This window comes from Trichechus manatus, unplaced genomic scaffold, assembly GCF_000243295.1.
Source record: "Trichechus manatus latirostris isolate Lorelei unplaced genomic scaffold, TriManLat1.0 scaffold00239, whole genome shotgun sequence".
Lineage (NCBI taxonomy): Eukaryota > Metazoa > Chordata > Mammalia > Sirenia > Trichechidae > Trichechus > Trichechus manatus.
Window position 1 is genome coordinate 1,639,650 of NW_004444175.1, and position 20,938 is coordinate 1,660,587.

The 20,938-nt window shown below is 35.2% G+C and overlaps 1 protein-coding gene across 4 annotated transcripts in view; it reads right to left on the reverse strand.

The window, feature by feature from the left end:
• The window catches only part of ABHD18 (abhydrolase domain containing 18), a 63,465-nt gene that overhangs the window by 16,659 nt on the left and 25,868 nt on the right, over positions 1–20,938 (reverse strand). For all 4 annotated transcript variants that reach the window (XM_023743154.1, XM_012559375.2, XM_023743157.1 and 1 more), the window contains exons 5-12: positions 18,639–18,717; positions 18,447–18,531; positions 16,899–16,926; positions 13,969–14,107; positions 11,229–11,318; positions 10,456–10,557; positions 3,627–4,005; positions 3,027–3,189 (exon numbers count right to left, since the gene is read on the reverse strand). In XM_023743154.1, the coding sequence (XP_023598922.1) occupies positions 3,027–3,189; positions 3,627–4,005; positions 10,456–10,557; positions 11,229–11,318; positions 13,969–14,107; positions 16,899–16,926; positions 18,447–18,531; positions 18,639–18,717 (1,065 nt within the window). The remainder of the gene's footprint in view (positions 1–3,026; positions 3,190–3,626; positions 4,006–10,455; positions 10,558–11,228; positions 11,319–13,968; positions 14,108–16,898; positions 16,927–18,446; positions 18,532–18,638; positions 18,718–20,938) is intronic.

The following is a 20,938-nucleotide window of genomic DNA, read 5'->3' on the forward strand; positions in this document are numbered from 1 at the left end:
AATCAAAAAAACAGAAAATAACAAATGTTGGAGAGGCTGTGGGGAGATTGGAACTCTTATGCACTGCTGGTAGGAAAGCAAAATGGTGCAACCACCTCAGAAAACGATACGGCACTTCCTTAGAAAGGCGGAGGAAACACTGGTGGTGTAGTGGTTAAGTGATACGGCTACTAACCAAAATGTCAGCAGTTCAAATCCACCAGGTGCTCCTTGGAAACTCTATGGGGCAGTTCTACCCTGTCCTGTAGGGTCACTATGAGTCGGAAGTGACTCAATGGCAATGTTTTTTTATTTTTTAGAAAGCTACAAATACTATATGATCTAGCAATCCCACTCCTAGTAATATATCCTAGAGAAATGAGCGCTGTCACACGAATAGACATATGCACACCTATGTTCACTGCAGCACTGTTCACAATAGCAAAAAGATGGAAACAACCTAGATGCCTATCAACAGACAAATGGATAAACAAACTATGGTACATACACACAATGGAATACTATGCAACGAGAAAGAACAATGATCAATCTGTGAAGCATCTCACAACATGGATGAATCTGGAGGGCATTATGCTGAGTGAAATAAGTCAATCACAAAAGGACAAATATTGTATGAGACCACTACTATAAAAGCCCATGAAAAGGTTTACACACAAAAAGATACAATCTTCCATGGTTACGAGGGAGGGGAGGGGTGGGGTGGAAAAACACTAAATAGATAAATGGTAACTTTGGTGAATGGGAAGACAGTACACAATACTGGAGAAGCCGGCACAACTTGTTCAGGGTAAGGTCGTGGAAGCTCCATGGACAAAATTCAAACTCCCTTAGGGACCAAATTACTGGGCTGAGGGCTGTGGGTAAGCTTCTGAATTTTGGAGTGGATACATAGTGATAAGATTACTCCAAGAATACAGAATGAGTTATCCAGCGATGTGCTGGTCAACCGGCTCTCCAGGGCTGGGAGAGGAACAAACCCTGATTTGTAACATTTGCCCATTTCCATGGCGTAAATACTCCCACCGTGTCTAATTTCAGCTACCAACATGATGTCAACAGCTCACATAATTCCTGAAAATTAACAGTTATCTCTCGTGAGCCAGTACAAACCAGCACAAGCCAGTTCTGGCCCACCACTGAAGTTATGTCTAAATAAATAATACTTAGTACACCATAAAAAAAAAAAAAGAAAAGGAATAGACAAACTGATCTGGCACAGGTCCATAAGAATTTTTTTTAAAAGCTTATTTTGGTTTTTCCTATTGTATAATACATTTCATTATAGAATATTCAGAAAATAAAAAAAAAAAAAAATAGAAAGGAAAATGTCATAATCCTATCACCCTAAGGCATCTGTTAATCTTTTTATATATTTCCTTCCAGGCTTTTTTTTTTTTTAAATTCCGTATGTCTATATTTTCAGGCAGTTTAACTAACCACAAGATCATATTACTTTTGAACCCTACTTATTTGACTAAGCATTTCCCCACATCCTTAAAAAGATATTAAGATGATCTTTAAGACTGACAGCCTGCCAAGAGACTATGATTTCCAATATACTGGCAAAAAATAGCTTTCTGTTACACATGTATTTCTTTGGCTCAAGAATTTGCCCTGTTAAAATGCAATAAACCATGAGATGGGAAACAAATTGAAGCTGGACATTCACATGTTTGTGTAAACATACAGAGATTCTCTTTTGAGGGCAGGCGTAAGCCCTCAATAGTTGAATACAGGTGAGAAGGAGAGAGGGCCTCAGACATTTGCCTATTTGACAATTTTAGTTCTGGGCACTTGCTCTGGTGATAAACAGAGAAAATATTGAAGTTGTCAACAATTTCGTTTCACTTGGATCCACAATCAATGCTCAAAGTAGCAGTTAAATCAAATTACATATTGCATTGTGCAATCTGCTGCAAAAGACCTCTTTAAAGTATTACAAAGCAAAGATGTCACTTTAAGGACCAAGGTGTACCTGACGCAAGCCATGGTTTTTTCAATCTCCTCACATGCATGCAAAAGCTAGACAATGAATAGGGAAGCCGTAAGAATTGACGCCTTTGAATTATGGTGCTGGGAAAGAATATTGACTATACCACAGACTGCCAGAAGAACAAACAAATCTGTCTTAGAAGAAGTACTGCCAGAATGTTCCTTAGAAGTGAAGATGGCAAGATGTCGTCTTACGTACTTTGGATATGTTATCAGGAGGGACCAGTCCCTGGACAAGGACATCATGATTGGTAAGGTACAGGGTCAGCAAAAGAGAGGAAGACCCTCAATGAGATGGACTGATACAGTGGCTGCAACAATGGGCTCAAACATAGCAACAACTGTGAAGATGGTGCAGGACCGGGCAGTGTTTCGTTCTGTTGTACTGGGGGTTGCTATGAGTCGGAACCAACTCGATGGCACCTAGCAACAACAACAACAACACAATAATAAATATGATAATGACAAACACAAGCCAATGAGACATGGCTAGAAGTAGAAATAATGCAGGATATCAGAAAATTGGAGATATAGTGTAAAAGTGTTCATAAGTTCTAACTAAAATACTGGGGTCATATAAAATTGTTTATATTAAAACAATTATTTCACTTCTCATTTAAGGGGCAATATTCTCTAGCTAACTGAGAAGCACCATGAGATTATTCCACAAATGCTCAGGCCATTATGTGAGAAGAACGTCAGAAAGGAGTGAAAAACTCTTGATGCAAAGCAAGTTTTACAAACTCTGATGTCCTTCCTCACACCATAAAATACATGGCCATTAATATATGAAGAGGGTAAAAGCATACAATAAAGTATGACTATGATATGCTATTTCCCCAGTTCTCTAGAAGAAAAAGAAGAGAGGATGAGATGGAAAAGGACGACAATGTGAGATTTGAGGGAGGCGGGGGGAGATAAGAGGACTAAAACATACAATACCTAATCTTTTATATTTGAGGCAAGAAACATCAAAAAAATCCAAAAAACTAACCAAACAACAAATAAACACCTATTTAGATCAATCATCTTACCTAAAGAGTCCTTGTTTAAAAAGATAAGCACTAATATGACCCCCTTCTAGATATCGGACTTCACAACCAGGCCAAATTTCTTGTAGACTTCGAACTCCTGTTCGTGGAATATAGGCATCTTCTTTGGCTTGAACCACTATAATTAGGCTTGGGTCAACTGGAACTAGGTATAGGATTTTAAAAAAGGCAACACACATACTTTTAAAAACTCTAAGATTTTTATATAAATACTATTATCATATGAGAAAATAAAACACATACAGTACAGTGAAACATGTTCACCTAAAATTTTTTGATTAAGTTAAAAAATCAACTGTAATATATCATAATGTTCATCTCTAATAAAATGAGACAAATATTCTAAACAAGATACAAAATCCAGTGTGTTCTTTTCAATGTGCTTTTTAATAAACAAATACGATAGTCTCAGATTTTCATGGATAAAATATGAGACAGTTAAGTAACCATATTATCTTGGAGAACACATTCTGGAGTCTATCATAAAGACTGACTCCCTTAAAAATATGAAATATCCTCAAAAATAGTTCACAAATATTTACATTATCAGCAAATATTTTCAATTTCATAAAAAATTAGCACCTGAGAAATTTGCTACATGAGTACATTCATCCATGACTCCTTTCATAAATTTTAAAGATTCTTTCTGGAGATGACTTCTTCTTTGTTCTTTACTGAGTAGGTGGTACGACTGACTACTGCAACCTCTGTAACTACTTTTGTTGGTTGGAAGTGGTTGATTGAAGCAGTCCATCTTAGAGGTATCTTGCAACAAGAGTCCTTCTGATGTGGTACTAGAAGATGTTTTATTACAACTATGGCACTCAGCAGATTTTTGGGACACAACTTGGTCTGTCAAATCTAACTTTAAAGTTCTGGAAAACAGATTAAGGTTAGTTAGCTTGTCTTCACTGCTAGGAAAATGTTTCACGAACTCTTGTCCCATTTTGAAAGAATCCACCTGAATATATGAAAAACAAAAAAGAAAACATCATTTAATATAAAATAGGGTTTTATTTAACAACCTTGTTAAAACAAACAGGAAAGCGTATGTCAAAATTTAACAATGGACTACGATAAATGACATACTTTATTGCTAAATGTTTCCTACTGAAGGGTATCATTTAGTCTGTATCATGTTTTTATTGCTAAAGTTTTGAAATCTATGTTCTGCCTTAGCCTTAGAACTTTTAAAAGTTTGATAAGTGTATCATGGCAGTAATGTAAATTCAAGCACAGGAGAAAATATTTCATTTTCTTACTGACACCAAACCAAAACCAAACTTGCTGTTGTCAAGTCGATTCCGACTCATAGTGACTCTATGGGACAGAGCAGAACTGCCTAGTAGGATTTCCAAGGCTGTAATCTTTAATGAAGCAGACTGCTACATCTTTCTCCTGCAGAGCGGTGGTAGATTCAAACTGCCGACCTTGTGATTAGCAGCTGAGCACTTGACCGCTATGCCACCAGGGCTCCTTTGTAAGCCTAAACCAAAAAAACAAATCTGTTGCCATCTAGTCAATTCTGAATCACAGTGACCTACAGGACAGAGCAGAACTGCCCCCATAGGGTTTCCAAGGCTGTAATCTTTATGGAAGGAGACTGCCACATCTTTCTCCTGCAGAGGGGCTGGTGGCTTCAAACTGCCTACCTTTTGATTAGCAACCGAGCGCTTAACCACTGTGCAACCAGGGTTACTCCCATATTGACCTGTTACCCCCAAACCACTTTCCCAAGTTGAACTAAAAACTGAAGATTTTCAAAGAAAAAATATTTTGTTTAAAGTCTCAAAAGCATGTTCTAAGTTTATGCACTTGTAAATACAACATATTTAAGTTAAAACTTTGTTAAACACTAAAGCAAAATCAAAAGAAAAATGATTGGGGAGTTATTGCTTAATGAGTACTGAGTTTCTGTTTAGGATGATGAAGAAGTTTTGGAAATGGGTAGTGGTGATGGTTGCACAGAGCACTTAGGTGGTGCAAATGGTAAATGTGTGATCGGCTGTTAACCGAAAGGTTGGAGGTTTGAGTCTACTCAGAGGTGCCTCAAAAGAAAGGCCTGGTGATCTACATCTGAAAAAAAATTAGCCACTGAAAACCTTATGGAGCACAGTTCTACTATGACACATATGGGGTCGCCATGAATTGGAATCAATGCACTGACAACTAGTTTGGATGGCTGCACAACATTGTGGATGTAATTAATATCACTGAGTTGTATACTTAATATTGTAAAAGTGGCAAATTTTATGTTATAGATATATTTTACCATAATGAACTTTAAAAAATGAAAAATAACATCCTGAGAAAATATATTTGCAACTCATGACTAATTGCTTTAATTTTTAAAGAGCTAGAAGTGAATAATTTTTAAAAGACCAATACCACAATAGGAAAATGAGCAAAGGATATGCACATAAAGTTCACAGAGAATTAAATACAAATGGCTCTTAAGCTTATAAAAAGATGCCCAACTTCACTCATATAATTAAGTAAATTAAAATCTATACTATTTTTCAGTATCAGGTTGACAAAAAAAAACCTGTAAGTTTCATAACACACTAAACTGGTACACTTATGGGGAAACAGACACTCATATCCCTGCTGGCAGTGTAAATATGTACAATTAGACAAAATTAGAATTAGACAAAATCTACCCACATTACAAATCCATATACCCTTTGGCCCAGTAATAACATTTCTAGAAATTTACACTTGTGAAATAATATATGTACAAAGTTATCACTGTAGCACTGTTAATAGTGAAAGATGAGAAACAACATAAATGTCCATCTATAGGGTACTAGTTAATAAATAATGGTATGTCATCAATAAAATAGACTTATGCATCAGTAACAAAGAATAATGAAACTTTTTTGTATAGTTTGTAACCACTGTTAAAAAAAAAAAAAAGGAAGGGGGAGAGAAAAAAAAGCATGTTATTGTATTGGTTTGTATATAGACAAAAAAAAAAAATTCCTGAAATACTAAACAATAACATAGTGGGTTATTTGTTGAGGGGCACAGGACCTAGGCAAATAGGGAGCAGGGCTAGGACTCCAGTATATACCTTTCTATGCTTTTTAATTTTTTTACTATATGGCTATCTAATCTTTTCAAAAAATTAAAAATTGGTTGAAAATAAAGGAAAAAACAAAACAAAACCAACAACCTGGATAAGAACAAATCACTAAAGCCACAAATTTCCAAAGGTTTAGTAACACCTGGAAATACGGGATCAAAGCATCCTAAAATTACTCAGACTGGCACACCAACAAATTAAGCTTCTTTTGATTGGGAAACCACAGTTTTTTAAATAAAAATTAAAGAAGTCATATTGACATTTATTGAATATTCATACTGTGAACTGGTTCTGAGACAAAAAGACCCTGGTACACAACTACCAAGAGTCGGAGGCACAGAGAAAGAAGTTCCGAGTCAGACTATGTTGCCATTTCAGGTGACCAAAATTTAAAAATTACCTTTAAAAAATGTGTAATTTTTTTCATAAACTTTCAAATACAGGTATCTTTCTGATTACATGCATACACTAAGCACTACCTTGCAGGTAAACTACCTTGCAGGTAAAGTTGTTTTGTTTTGTGCTTTAAGCGAAAGTTTACAATTCAAGTTAGTCTCTCATACAAAAATTTTTACATACATTGTTATGTGACCCTAGTTGCTTTCCCTATACTGTGACAGCACACTCCTCCATTCCACCCCTGATTTCCCATGTCCATTCAACCAGCTTCTGACCCTCTCTGCCTTCTCATCTCACCTTAGGATAGGAGCTCCCCATTTAGTCTCAAGTATCTACTTGAGCTAAGAAGCACACTCTTCACAAGTATCATTTCATGTCCCATAGTCCAGTCTAATCTTTGTCTGAAGAGTTGGCCTCAGAAATGGTTTTAGTTTTGGGCTAACAGACAGTCCGGGGGCCATGTCTTCTGGGGTCCCTCCAGTCTCAGTAAATAGGTAAAGTTATTTTATAATAAAGTTCTAAGGCAAGCAATTAACTACCCTTTCAGGTTATGCAAGATAGACCTATTCTAGGATTGAGTTTCATAGTGATGTAACTGTAACTAAAAAGTCGTCACTGATAGTAGATTCTTTTTCTTTCTGAGATGTCTTGAGATACCAGCAACTTTCACACTGAATGTGCAAAATTTTAAAATTCCTGAGCTTATAATATTATTAAAGAATGGTCACCTTCAGAGAGTAATACAGAACCAATTCATTATCTTGAAAACTGGTAAATTAAGAAAAAATCAAGCATTTATCTGCCTTTTAAATGAATTGAACCAGTAGGTAACTGAATAATAGATGAGGAAAGTGTCTCTTTATAAAAGTACTCAAAGTAATAAGTGAAAAAGAAATTACTGAATTAGAATATCAGCATTTTGTTAACCCTTAATGAATTAACAGATACAGGCAATAAGGATCAATGGAGATTTACATCAGAAAAAGACAGATGCCCAGACATTACATGCTTCCTATATAGTCTTGACAAAGAAACTGAAACTGAGTCTAAGCAATTCTCTAGATCCAGCTGCCAATTTGCTGGCAATACAGAGTGTGAAGGAATGTGCTGAACTGTACCATTAGAACGTGATTAGCAAAATCAAGACTGTGAGAAACTACATGTCAAATAGTCCAAGCTTTTTAACAGGGAATTATAAAAGAAAGGAATGGAAGGGGAACCTACAGATTAAAAGACATATCAAATTAAAGAAGTATAGTATCTAGGGCCATGACTCAAAATGAAAAGAAACAGCTGCAAACATCCATAATAATGGGAAAGCAGAACATACAAAGTATGAATCTAGGAAAACCGGAAGTTGTAAAAAGTGAAATGGAACCCTTGAAGATAGATATCCTAGGCATTAGTGAGCTGAAATGGACTGGTACTGGCCATTTTGATTCAGGTAATCATACAGTTCACTATGCTGGGAATGACAAAATGAAGAGGAACGGCATCACATTCATTGTCAAAAGGAACATTTCAATATTTATCCTGAAGTACAATGCCGTCAGTGATAGGATGATATCCATACGTCCACCAGAAGACCAGTTATATGACTATTATTCAAATTTATGCACCAACCAGTAACGCCAAAGATGAAGAAACTGAAGATTTTTACCAACTTCTGCAGTCTGAAATTGATCAAACATGCAATCAAGTACACTGATAACTAGTGGTGATTGTAATGCGAAAGTTGGAAAAAGAAGGATTGGTAGTTGGAAAATATGGCCTGGCTGATGGAAATGACGCCAGATATTGCATGACAGAATTTTGCAAGACCAACAACCTGTTCATTGGAAATACCTTTTTTCAACAACATAAACAGTGACTGTATACATGGATCTCACCAGATGGAATACACAGGAATCAAATCGACCACATCTGTGGAAAGAGACAATGGAGAAGCTCAGTATCATCAGTTAGAATAAGGCCAGGAGCCAACTGTGGAACAGACCATCGATTATTCATATGCAAGTTCAAGTTGAAGTTGAAGAAAATGAAAACCAGTCCACAAGAGCTAAAGTACAACCTTGAGTATATCCCACCTGAATTTAGAGACCATCTCAAGAATAGATTTGACGCAATGAACACTAATGACCAAAGACCAGACAAGTTGTGGGATGACAGTAAGGACATTATACAGGAAGAAAGCCAAAGGTCATTAAAAAGACAGGAAAGAAAGAAAAGACCAAAATGGGTATCAGAAGAGACTCTGAAATTTGCTCTTGAACAGAGTAACTAAAGCAAATGATGAAGTAAAAGAGCTGAACGAAATGTGCAAAGACCCAGAGTTAGAAAATAAAAAGGGAAGAACATGCTTTAGCATTTCTCAAGCTGAAGGAACTGAAGAAAGAATTCAAGCCTCGGGTTGTAATACTGAAGGATTCTACGGGCAAAATATTGAATGATGCAGGAAGCATCAAAAGAAGATAGAAAGAATACACAGAGTTGCTGTACCAAAAAGAATTGTGACATTCAGCCATTTCAGTAGACTGCCAGAAGAACAAGCAAATCTGTCTTGGAAGAAGTACAACCTGAATGCTCCTTAGGAGGATGATGAGACTTTGTCTCATGTACTTTGGACATGTTATCAGGAGGGGCCAGTCCCTGGAGAAGGACATCATGCTTGGTAAAGTAGAGGTTCAGTGAAAAAGAGGGAGACCCTCAATGGGATGGACTGACCCAGTGACTACAACAATGGGCTCAAACATAGCAATGATTGTGAGGATGGCACAGGACCAGGCAGTGTTTCATTCTGTTGTACACAGGGTTGCTATGTGTCAGAACCTACTCAACGGAACCTAACAACAACAATCACAGTGTTTAGGGATCCACATTTGGATAATAAAATTATTTTAAAGACAGGAAATAATTACTATAATAATCAAGATAATGATTACTAATTGGGTGGAGGGACTTGCAAACAGGACACATGGAAAAGGATTCTAGGGTAGGTGGCTAAGTCCTATGTCTTGACCTAGGTGTAGTTACAAGTATGCTTACCTTTTAATAAACTGACTAAGCCATGCATCTGCTTTGCATGACTCTCGGTATCTGTTTTTAAAATAAATTTTTGGAAAAATGAAAAAATAGTGTATACAACTGATTTAAAAAATGTTTACTATTCTCTTTAAAAGCTTAAATCTTTTTGTCTGGGGTCTTAAAAGCTTGCAAGCAGCTATCTAAGATGCATCAATTGGTCCCAACCACTTGGAGTAAAGGAGAACAAAGAACACCAAAGACACAAGGAAACCATTAGCCCAAGAGACAGAATGGGCCACATAAACCAGAGACTTCATCAGCCTCAGACCAGAAGAACTAGATGGTGCCCGGCTACCACCAAGGAACGTCCTGACAGGGAAAAAAACAGAGAGTCCCTGATGGAGCAGTAGAAGGATGGGGTGCAGAACTCAAATTCTATTAAGAAGACCAGACTTAATGGTCTGACTGAGACTGGAGGCACCCCGGAAAGCATGGCCCCTGGACTCTCTATTAGCCTAGAACTAAAACAATTTCTGAGGCCAACTCTTCAGACAAGGATTGGACTGGACTGTGGGACATAAAGTGATACTCGTGAAGAATGTGCCTCTTTCAAGTAGATACAAGAGACCAGAGGGGCAGCTTCTGTCCAGAGGTGAGATGGGAAGGCAGAGAGAGTTAGGAGCTGGTTGAATGGTCATGGGAATCAGGGACGGAAAGGAGGAGTCTGCTGTCGCAGAATGGGGTGAGCAATTAAGGTCTCATAACAATGAATGTAAAAAAAAAAAAATTTGCATGGGAGACTAACTTGAAATGTAAACTTCATTTAATTACAACAATTAAAAAAAAAATCTTTTAACACAATCATTTTTCTCCTAATGTTATGCAGAAATTAAAAATACTTACTCCACAGTATTCAAGCATGTGAATAATTTCTTCTTCATAAACTGTTTGTGTATAATATTGCTTTTCCAGCTCCCTCCAATTAACTGATTTACTCAATACACCCTGAAATAATAAGCTAAATTAAGATCAAATCACATCACAAAGTATTTGTCTAATATTTTTATTAATATTAGTCTGCAGAAAAGTTATTGTAGCAGGCCTGAGATTATCTATCCTTAGAAAGGCCCGCTTGCAAGGTTGGCCCTTGGCTGACATGTGGGAACTTGACTGGTAAACAGTTCCTTATACTCACATAAACCGTTCCCTAATAATAACTGTAGGTCACTATGCCTGTTTGTATAAACAATGTAGTTTCTGCTGAACACTTGCTTTCCTTCTGGAATTTTGGAATATGCTAGGCAAAGGGTGCCTAAGTAACCAACCTCTGATAAAAACCCTGGACTCCTAGCTTAGGAGAGCTTCCCTAGTAGGCAACACTCTGTAAATACTGTCACAACTCATTGCTGGAGGAATTAAATATGTCCTGTTAGACTTCACTGGGAGAGAACTCTTGGAAGCTCATGCTTGGTTTCGTCTAGACTTCATGCTTGTGCCTTTCCCTTTGCTGACTTTGCTTTGTATCCATTTACTGTAATAAATCTTTAGCCATGAGTATGAATATATGCTGAGTCCTGTGATCCTTCCAACAATCACCAAATCTAAGAGTGGCTATGGGAACCCTAAAACAATCAAATTATATACAGGTACCTAAATATTAGCTGAAATTAAATTACCGTAGTAAAGACCCCAGATGCTGTGGACCAAGATAGACAAGGAATCAATGGCATGGGCTTAGGCCAGTTGGATACTGCTAAGGAAGCCATCTGTAATATAATAATAGTCAGTTTAGAGAGTTTCTCTTTAAAGTTTCCATTCATTAAAATAGAAAAACAGTAGTATTACAAAATAACTTTGTGCAGTAGTTGGTAAGACACAAACACACAGTCTCTAAACACTTGTGAGAACGTCTAGCAACATCCTCAAACTGCCCAAATCATAAATTCAACAATGACGTATAATCTCCTGCTCAGAAAGTAATAAAGTATAAGAAAATTTATGTGACCCCAAAAGACCCCTCACTGAGAGCAACTTTCTACTGGGTAAGTATAGAGCAAATGAGCTGAGATGTAGATGCTAGGCTGTAGGATTAGCACAATCATTACCTAAGTGACTTGTTCATGTTCAACAAAACCACAACTATAAAACCTCAGACCTTTGAGGTTGACTGGAGCATGCCAAGAATTTGGTAAATTCCAGAGTAGACTTTATAACTGGTATAAAATACTGTAATGTGTGTGTCCAGAGCAGGGCTTTGAACCGGTTCCTCCTGGTTCAGTCATGGCCAAGGAAGCAAAACCAGAACATATTTGAATTTTAAAAATTTTGGTGAACTGGAACAATAACTGGAATGGGAAAAATTACAGGTCAAAGCCCTGCTAGAAACCTAATCTCCCTCTTAGAAAACAAGGGCAATGTACGCGTTACACAGCAACCAAATCTCTTGCTTGTTGGATTTTGATACGAGTCGGATTTTGATCCGAGTCAGAAACACTGGTGTCCCACTCAAAGATGGTGCCTGACTGCTGTTTCAAATGTCGCTCTCCACAGCCCTGCCAATAATCTAATCTCACACATGAGGTTCCTGAAAGGGCTTACTACACCTCTTCCGAGTCTCCCATTCCAGGGCTTGACCCGTAATTTTTCCCATTTCGGTTACTGTTTTGGTTCACCCAAATTGTAAAAAATTAGGTCTGTTCTGGTTTCACTTCATCAGCCATGACTGAACCAATTCAAACTGATCTGAAGCCCTGGTTTGGGGGTGGGGGAGTTACTTTTGACTGGAGGAGTCAGAGAAGGCTTCATAAAATGGCTGAGTCTTTTAGGGAGAATGAAAGATGAGGGCCTTGTCTTCCATATAAAGGAGACAGTATGATCAAAGGAGAGATGGTGAGAAAGCACAAGGTATAGAAGGGGAACAGCCAATATACTTCACTTTGGCTAGTCAATAAGGCACATGTGGCTAATAAGACTGGGGATAGGTAGGGCTGGAAAGACTTATCAGGATCAGATTAGAGGTTCTTTTATTCTGAAGTTAATGAGGGATTAATAAAGAGGCCTGAGTAAAGGAGTGGCATGATTAATCAAGTTATTTAAGGATGCTAAACTGATAGTAACTTACAGGTGTGATTAGAGAGGGTGAGATTTTGAGACCAGTTAATAGGCAGTAGTCCAGGTAAAAGTTAGAAGAACTTGAAGTAAGTCATAACAATGAAAACACTAAACCAAAACCAAACCCGTTGCTGTAGGGGTTGGTTCCGACCCATAGCAACACTATAGGGCAGAATAGAACTGCCCCATAGGGTTTCCAAGGCTGTAACCCTTGCAGAAGCAGACTGCCCCATCTTTCTCCTGTGGAGCAGCTGGTGGGTTCAAACCACTAACATTTAGGTTAGCAGCCGAATGCTTTAACCACTGGCACCACCAGGGCTCCTTATGGAAATACTACTAGGCACTAAAATATATCCCTATACCCTTCAGTTTCACTGTCCGGTAGCTGTTTTCAATTTGAATAAGATTTTAGACTTAATTTTATAATTCAAATGATTTACAGAAACTTCATATACTTATTTCAAAAAAAGTACTCTGTGACTAATATATGCCAGATAATGAAGCAGACAGGCATATTCCTGGCCCTCATAAAACCTACTGCTTCATGGAGAAAACAGACTGCTAAACAAGTAATCAAAGTATAATGAAAAAGCACTAATGGGAGATGAAGTGTAGTCTGGGGAGAGGGATGGGAGTTAGGACGAGCTTCTCATTGGAAGGAAGCTCTAAACTGTGACTTGAAGGGTAGGCTGTTAATTGGTTAGGTGAAAAGGGATGAGGGGAACACTACAGGGATGTTAGCATGTGGCAAAGGTAGAGCCCAATGTAACAGCAAATCTTTGGTAGGTTTTAAGCAAGGGAGAGCAGAGATCAGATTTAGATCACTGTAGCTATGGGGTGGAGAAAAATTTGAGAAAAAAATTAATGACAGAAAAGACTAGAGGTAGAGAATGAATTAGGACATTGTTTTAATACACTCTAGGAGACAGATGAGGGTGAAACAGGTTGGTGGCACTGGGGATGGGGCTGAGATGAATGAAAAGTATTTCCTCAATTAGCTATCTTGACCAATTTAACAGTAAAATATGGCATTTATACTTGAGATTTGAAAATTTAAATTTTATAACCTGCTTTTAATAAAATATTAAATGCAATATATGAGATATAACTGTGGAGTAGTACAATCAACTTATACATAAATCATTACTTCATAAATGGAATGAAAGTTTAGAATTTGTGTCTGCTTCCCACTTTCACCAAAACTAAAAATAATTCTATACCTAAAGCAAATTTTTAAAATAATCAGATTCCCTAGATATTATAAACATAATCTCAGTTAAATATAAATTGAAATGAAAGGCTTACGTGTCCTCCCATGGATATTCCGGTCATTCCCAGAGGTCCATAACCCTCCCTCTCCAGCCAGTGCAAGAGAGCTGCAGATTCTAAAACAAGAGCTCCTCCCATCACAAAAAGGTCAGACACGTTTTTTAAGCTGGACCTTCTAGTCTCACAAAACAAAATAGAAAATGATTTATTTTCTGCATTTACATTTCAATATATGCAAATTTACAACAGGCAGCCAGACTTCATGCTTTTCTTTTAAAGGACCAGACAACTAAAGTAAAACAAATACATTGATATTGATGAAATCAGAGTGCTGCTAACACTGTTCTACATGTTAATCACCTAAAACATTTTAAATAAATGTATACTTGCTCTGTAACATATAATCTTTATTGAATCTCAATAAGGATAATAGCTTAATTGAATTTCACCTATTTAAATGACTATTTTAAAGTCCAGAAAAAATATTTACTTGATACCATTTGAAAACTGTTAAAATAGCTATGGGAAAATAGTATTTCTTTACTGTTAATTTTTTTAGTGAGAATATCAGTTGATAAAAGGAAAAACAAATTTACAGATTTTTCCCCTTAGAAATCATTACAATAGAACTAAAAAATTTAAAGAAAAAATGCAATGTAAAGGAATTTACTTAATACTGGACTGACATCTTACTGAATTTTAAATGTTATTTTCACAAAATAAACAACATATGAATTAATACTGGAAAAATAAAATTTTAAAGAAGAACACGTTTTAATAAATTTAAATAAAGGTCAATTCAACTGGTATTTTCTGTTTTTAGAAAATGATTTATTTTACATAGAAGTAATTTCCTTGTAAGAAGTACTTAAATGCATCTTTTGAGATCCCAGAATCATCCCTATATAGTGATAAAAACATATAATAATTATTATGTGTAAAGAACTAGGTGCCAAAAAGAACACCAAGTTGTGAAAAACAGAATTGTGGCCCCCAAGGAGCTTATGTCCGTTGTCCTATCAAGGCCTTCTCAGAGTTCCAAGTCTGGGAAACATTGTTTTCTTCATGGAAACTATGTTATCTTTTGTAAAAACAGGTCATACTCATGTTTCATTAGAAAAGAGCCCATTTACACCTACCTTTGTTTCCCATCCTCAAGCTATTTTTCTATTGTGATTACATATTCCCCTGACTATGTTAGCCTGGTATGGAAGTCTGGAGTTCTCAGGTTCACTCTAATTTGCTCTTTTACACAGAAGTTACTGATACAAGACTCTGAATGGTAGTTATTTATAATGATGGATCCAGTCTCAAACTGTTTAACCACTTTTTGATGAAAATAGACATAGATGGCTTTTTTTAAAAAAGAAAAGTAACTGCTTATGGTTTAAATTGCAAGCTACTTCTTACTTATGATGAATAAATTTGAAAAAAATTATATAAAACTCACATTTTATAAATGAGGTAACTGATACTCAGAGGCCAAGGTCACAAAGTTAGAAAATGGCAAGTTAAAATTCCAATCTGTGTCTGTATGACTCTAAAGTTAGAATCTTTCTATTAACCCCCTGATACCTCTCACAACTTAACTCTTTTTGGTGTTTAACCATCTATGGATAAGGTAAATATCAACACACCTCCTTCTGAATTCAGGACTTGGTTCCAGAGTGAGAATTCTTGAACTATTTAGCTTGAGCTTTAATTTTTCACAAAGTTCATTCTAAACTAGCCTCTGTACCATATAGGTTTGCCTCTACTCCATCTACTTTCATCTGTACCTCTTTTATGTCATGACCACATATAACATGTGACTTCCAAATCTATGTCTAAAGCACTTTCAAACTCCCTACTTGAAGGTCTAACAGACATCACAACTTTAACACGTCCAAATCAGAACTTTTGATTTTCCACCCATAATATCCAATCCATCAACAAGTCTTATCATTTCAACTTCCAAATTATATCCCAAATCCCTTAAAATTTGTCTCCATTTCCACTGTTGCCACCTTAAAGTCTTCATTATCTCTTTTCTGCATTATTGCAATAGCCTATCTGGTTTCTCTGCTGCTACTCTTGCCCCCAGAAGCCAAAATAACCTTTTAAAGACATAAACCAGACCATTCCCCTGCATTTACAGTAAAATCAAAGCATGGTGGTCCTTCATAATCTGGCCCTTCTTTACCTCTCTGACCTCATCTTGTACTACTCTCCCCACCTCATGCTCACTTTAGGTTTTTCACCTGCTGTTCCTTCTCTGTGACTGATCTTCCTCCAGGTCTTCACCTTCCTATCCTATCATGTCCTCTTATCTAATACTGCTCCTGCCCTACACCCCTATTACTCTCTAAACCATTACCTTGCTTTATTTTCTTCATAGCACTGAAAAATACCTGCAATTATCTTACTGTTTTTATCTATCTCCCATACTAGAATAGAAGGTCTATGAGACTAAGGACTTTGTCATACTGTTGCTATACTCCCAGTTTCCAGGGTCAAATATTTATTGAATGAATCAAAACCAAACACAATATAGATTGTGGAAATGCAAAAAAAAAAGCTTTGGAAGTTCCTTAAAAAGACCAGAAAAGGAAAGTTTATCCTCAGATTTTCTATACTATGCATTGCAAGAATAAAAAGAGTAAAGTGTTTAACTTCACAAAGTAAAATGTACTTGAAAAAGGAAAATTTTATCATTTCTTCAGTTAGTCTTACAAATGAAGCATATCTTAAATCACCCTACTAAAATTTGTTACTATATCTCCTTGCCAGACATTAAAAAACAAAGATGTTAAACTGAAAATTTAAGTCATTTCTACTCATTTTTACTACAGTTTTACAACAGATTTTCCCCCCAACAACAGCAGGATATTAAACTTAGAAATGGTTAACTGAAAGGCTACCAAAATTTTACTATTGCTGAAAATTTGGTAAAATGCCTATAAAAATGAAGGTGATACTATACTTACACTTGGTCTTTGGGCTTCCTGCAGCCATTTAAGAATGTGGGTCAAAGAGAAAGTTTTAAAATAATTAAATATACTCTATATCTCAAAGCACAATAACTTAAAGTAATTAAATTGGAAGACTTAAATATGAAATATAAATTAAATATAAAAATAACCTTTCTAGTTATTTCAAGTAGGCTGTTTAGAAGGTCTCAACTTATCCAACTTATTTTTCTTTTTCTAAATGCTTTACTGAGATATAATCACATACCATACAATTCACCCATTTAAAGTATGCAATTCAATATTTTTTAGTATATTCACAGGATTGTGCAAGCTTCAACTTAATTTTAAAATGTTTATTTCTTTTAAATGTTTGGTTTCTTTCATTTTATACAGTCATGTTTATTCTAGAAGATCTAAAAATACAGAAAAGCAGATAGAGGAAAGACTACAGACAATCATTTGGATGTTATTTATTTCCTGTAGCTTTCCTTTTGTACAGTTTTTGTTTTGGATTTTCTGTTTGTAGATTTTTATGCGTAACTGCATCACATCATAGAGTTTTATATCCCTTATTTTTGCATCATAATTACTTTTTGTACATTATTATAAACTTTTAAATAATAACTAACAATTAAAACTTACTGAATGCTTACTATTTACCAGGCACTGTTCTAGGCAGTATTAAGTATTTAATCCTCTGAGTAACTTAAGAGCTTATTCCCACTTATCAATGAGAAAACTGAGGTACTGAAGGTTAAATAAGAGGTCCAAGGTCATACAAGCAGTAAGTGGTAGACCAGTAAATGAAGCACAATCTACTGCATAATATTCCAATATTATGAACCACAGTTTACTCAACCATTTCTCTATTGTTAGACATTTAAGCTATTTCTAGAATTTAAGTATTATAAATAAAGCTATATAAATATCTTTAGGTTTTCTCTTCTCTCAGTGTCTTATCCTTAAAATAAATTTCCCAGAATCAAAATCACTTTGTAAAGTGATGTAAGGTATTTTAAGGCTCCTGATACATATGGTAAACATGCTTTCCCAAAGGAGTTTTAGTCATCAGGAATGAGAGTACCCATTTCACAATAGCCTCACAAGTACTGTTTTATTTTTAAAATCTTTTGCTATTGTTGCTTTAATTTTACATTTTTTATTACCATTAATGTTGAACATTTCTTTATATCTGTGCATCAGTTTCGTGTCTTCTTCTTTGAAAAGTCTGACATCATCTTGAAAATTAAGAACTGTTCTAAACCTCAGCTGATACTGTAAATGCATTTAAAACACAAGGGTTTCCTTAAATAGCAACCCTTTGACTTACTGATATTAAAATCTAGCATAACTCTCACCAGAAAAAGAAGTACGATTTATTTTTTTATAAATCCTTATGTTGGTTTTTAAAAGTCATGAAACAATTTTTCACTCTTGCTTAAGTATTTTCTGAACCAACCACTAAATTTAACTAGTTTAGAACGCTGTTTACCCTGTATCCTTTCTTTTGATGATTAAGTAAATCAATAAACAAAACATTTCTTAGTTATCACAAAAGGATATAATAAGGGTTTTCTAATAACAAAGAAGCCATTCGAGCTTCTTTAATCATAGGACGAGCCATCAATGTTCTTCGCCTCCAGTAATGCTAAGGAAAGAAAAGATGACATAATTAAAGAATGTAATAAGCACATCTGATAAAGAGAATACGTTAACAAATTATTTCGGGATTAAGGTGTTATAATAAAGTCTTACATGATCTCCTGTTCCAGCAAGATGAATACATACTGGTCTGTATTTGCTTTTCCATTCTTTAGGCACAATAAATTGGAACCTATTAAAAAAAAAAAAACAGTGAGATTATGTTTATAAGGCTTTCAATACAATTTTTAAATGCTTCATAATTAAATTATTTGACAGAAAAGATTATTCAGACCTTGAACATTCAAATTACAACTGACTAATTAATGTTTGACTAGAGGCTTCAAAACTATTGTACATTCACTGATTTAAGAAACTAGATTACACAAATGTTAATGTGAAGACATGTAATACCCACCCCCACTGACATCGAGTCGATTCCGACTCAGAGAGACCCCAGAGGACAGAGTAGAACTGCCCCACAGGTTTTCCAAGGCTGTCATCTTTACGGAGGCAAACTACCACATCTTTCTCCCGAGGAGAGGCTGGTGGGTTCAAACCGCTGACTTTTTGATTAGCAGCCAAGCGCTTTTAGCCACTGTGCCACCAGGGCTCCTTGAAGATATATAATAGTTATTTTAAAAAATTACAAGATGTTACCCTCTTATCTCTTTCTGCCCCTTCCCATTTTTTGTTAGTTTTATTATCCTTCAAGTACTACAGGTTTAGTGACATTGAATTATAACCCCCATGAATATATTTTGCCAAGCACATTTCTTTTAAACTTCATAATATTCTAAATTTGATTGGTTTTCAACACTTAGACTCAATATAAGACAAAGCATATAAAAATTATCATAAAATAAAAGCCACAGTAAGTACTATTTACATAATATTTATTATGAGCCAAACACTGCTTTATGTGCTTTGGATGAATTGATTTATTTGATTCTCACGACCATCCCATGAGGTAGGTACTATTATTATTCCCAGTTTACAGATGATGAAACTGAAATACAGAAAGGTTAAGTAACTTGCCCAAGGTCTTAGCTAGATATAGTGGAGCCAGAATTCAAACCTAGGTAGTCTGGTTCCAAACTATAGCTCTTAAACACCATGCTACACAGCTTCTTGTAGTTACAGAGTAGAATGTAAATGCTATAAATGTCAACAATGTAAAAGTAACAGTAAGTTATAAAGAGGATGAGAAGTAGGTTAGGTGGAAGAGAGGCAGAAGAAAACGCAGAAGCACTAATTTTCTCGTTCTAAACAATGAGAAATGAAAGAGTCTGTCCAAAAATTAAAGGATCAGGAAATAAAGTATATTACTGATAGCCATAAAGATAACCAACAAAAGAACTAAAGTAAAAATTTACTGGCAGGATTTGAGAAATGAGTGCGCTACATTCCTTATCAACCAAAGCAGAAATCAATTGATACTGTGTAACACTGGTAAATTGAGAACTACAGGAAAGAAGTACTGCATATTTCCAGAGTTATGGAGTTGAATACCAAAAGATCTGTAAGTTATTAGTTATAAGTGGTTACCTCCAAGGAGTTTTTTCTTTCAAGTATTTGAAGTTCTGTTTTTGATGTATTATATTTAGGACTGTCATGTATTCTTGATGAATTGACCCTTTTATCATAATGATATATCTATTTCTTGGGACATTTTGTGAAGCTTTCTTATGTATTAAGCATGAAATCATAATATGAATTCTATGCATTTTGTTAGTTAAACAATAATTTACTTCTTCTTTGGTACAGTTTAGAATGTCAAATAAAAATTTACACTCAGAGCAACTTAATGCTGAAAACAAGGAAAGGTGGTTTTATTATACGCACATACATATATACGGATACATACATTTCTATAAATGGAGTAAAATTTCATTAACACTAGGAGTATTTTATTTGAAAATATGCATAATTTAAAATGAGTGACTTATCTCTAGTCATTAATATAATTTTGAAAAATCTAAATCCAATTATTTAAAAATTATTTTTGATCTATAACTTTAAAAAATTAAAGTTCTCATAGGAGACATATAAATTATCCCTGCAGAAATATTAATATTCCACCAGAAGACTAACATTAAATTTGCCTTAATTTTTTACTGAAATTTAATGTTTGGTAAAATTTGAACATTAAACTCTATCACATTAGTATAAATTTATTTAAAATTATTAAGTAATTTACAAATTAGCACTATGTTTAAAAATATTATAATTTAAAATTTTGGCTTAAGTATATTTCCAAAATAGAGTATCCACAAACACATGATAACTAATTAGATATTTCACAATACATAGGGAAATCCACAGAAAGACCTAACTTCAACACTAATTTAGATTAAAAACAATTTAAAAAGCCCCATTAACAACAAGATTGGGCTAAAATTGACCTCTACTAT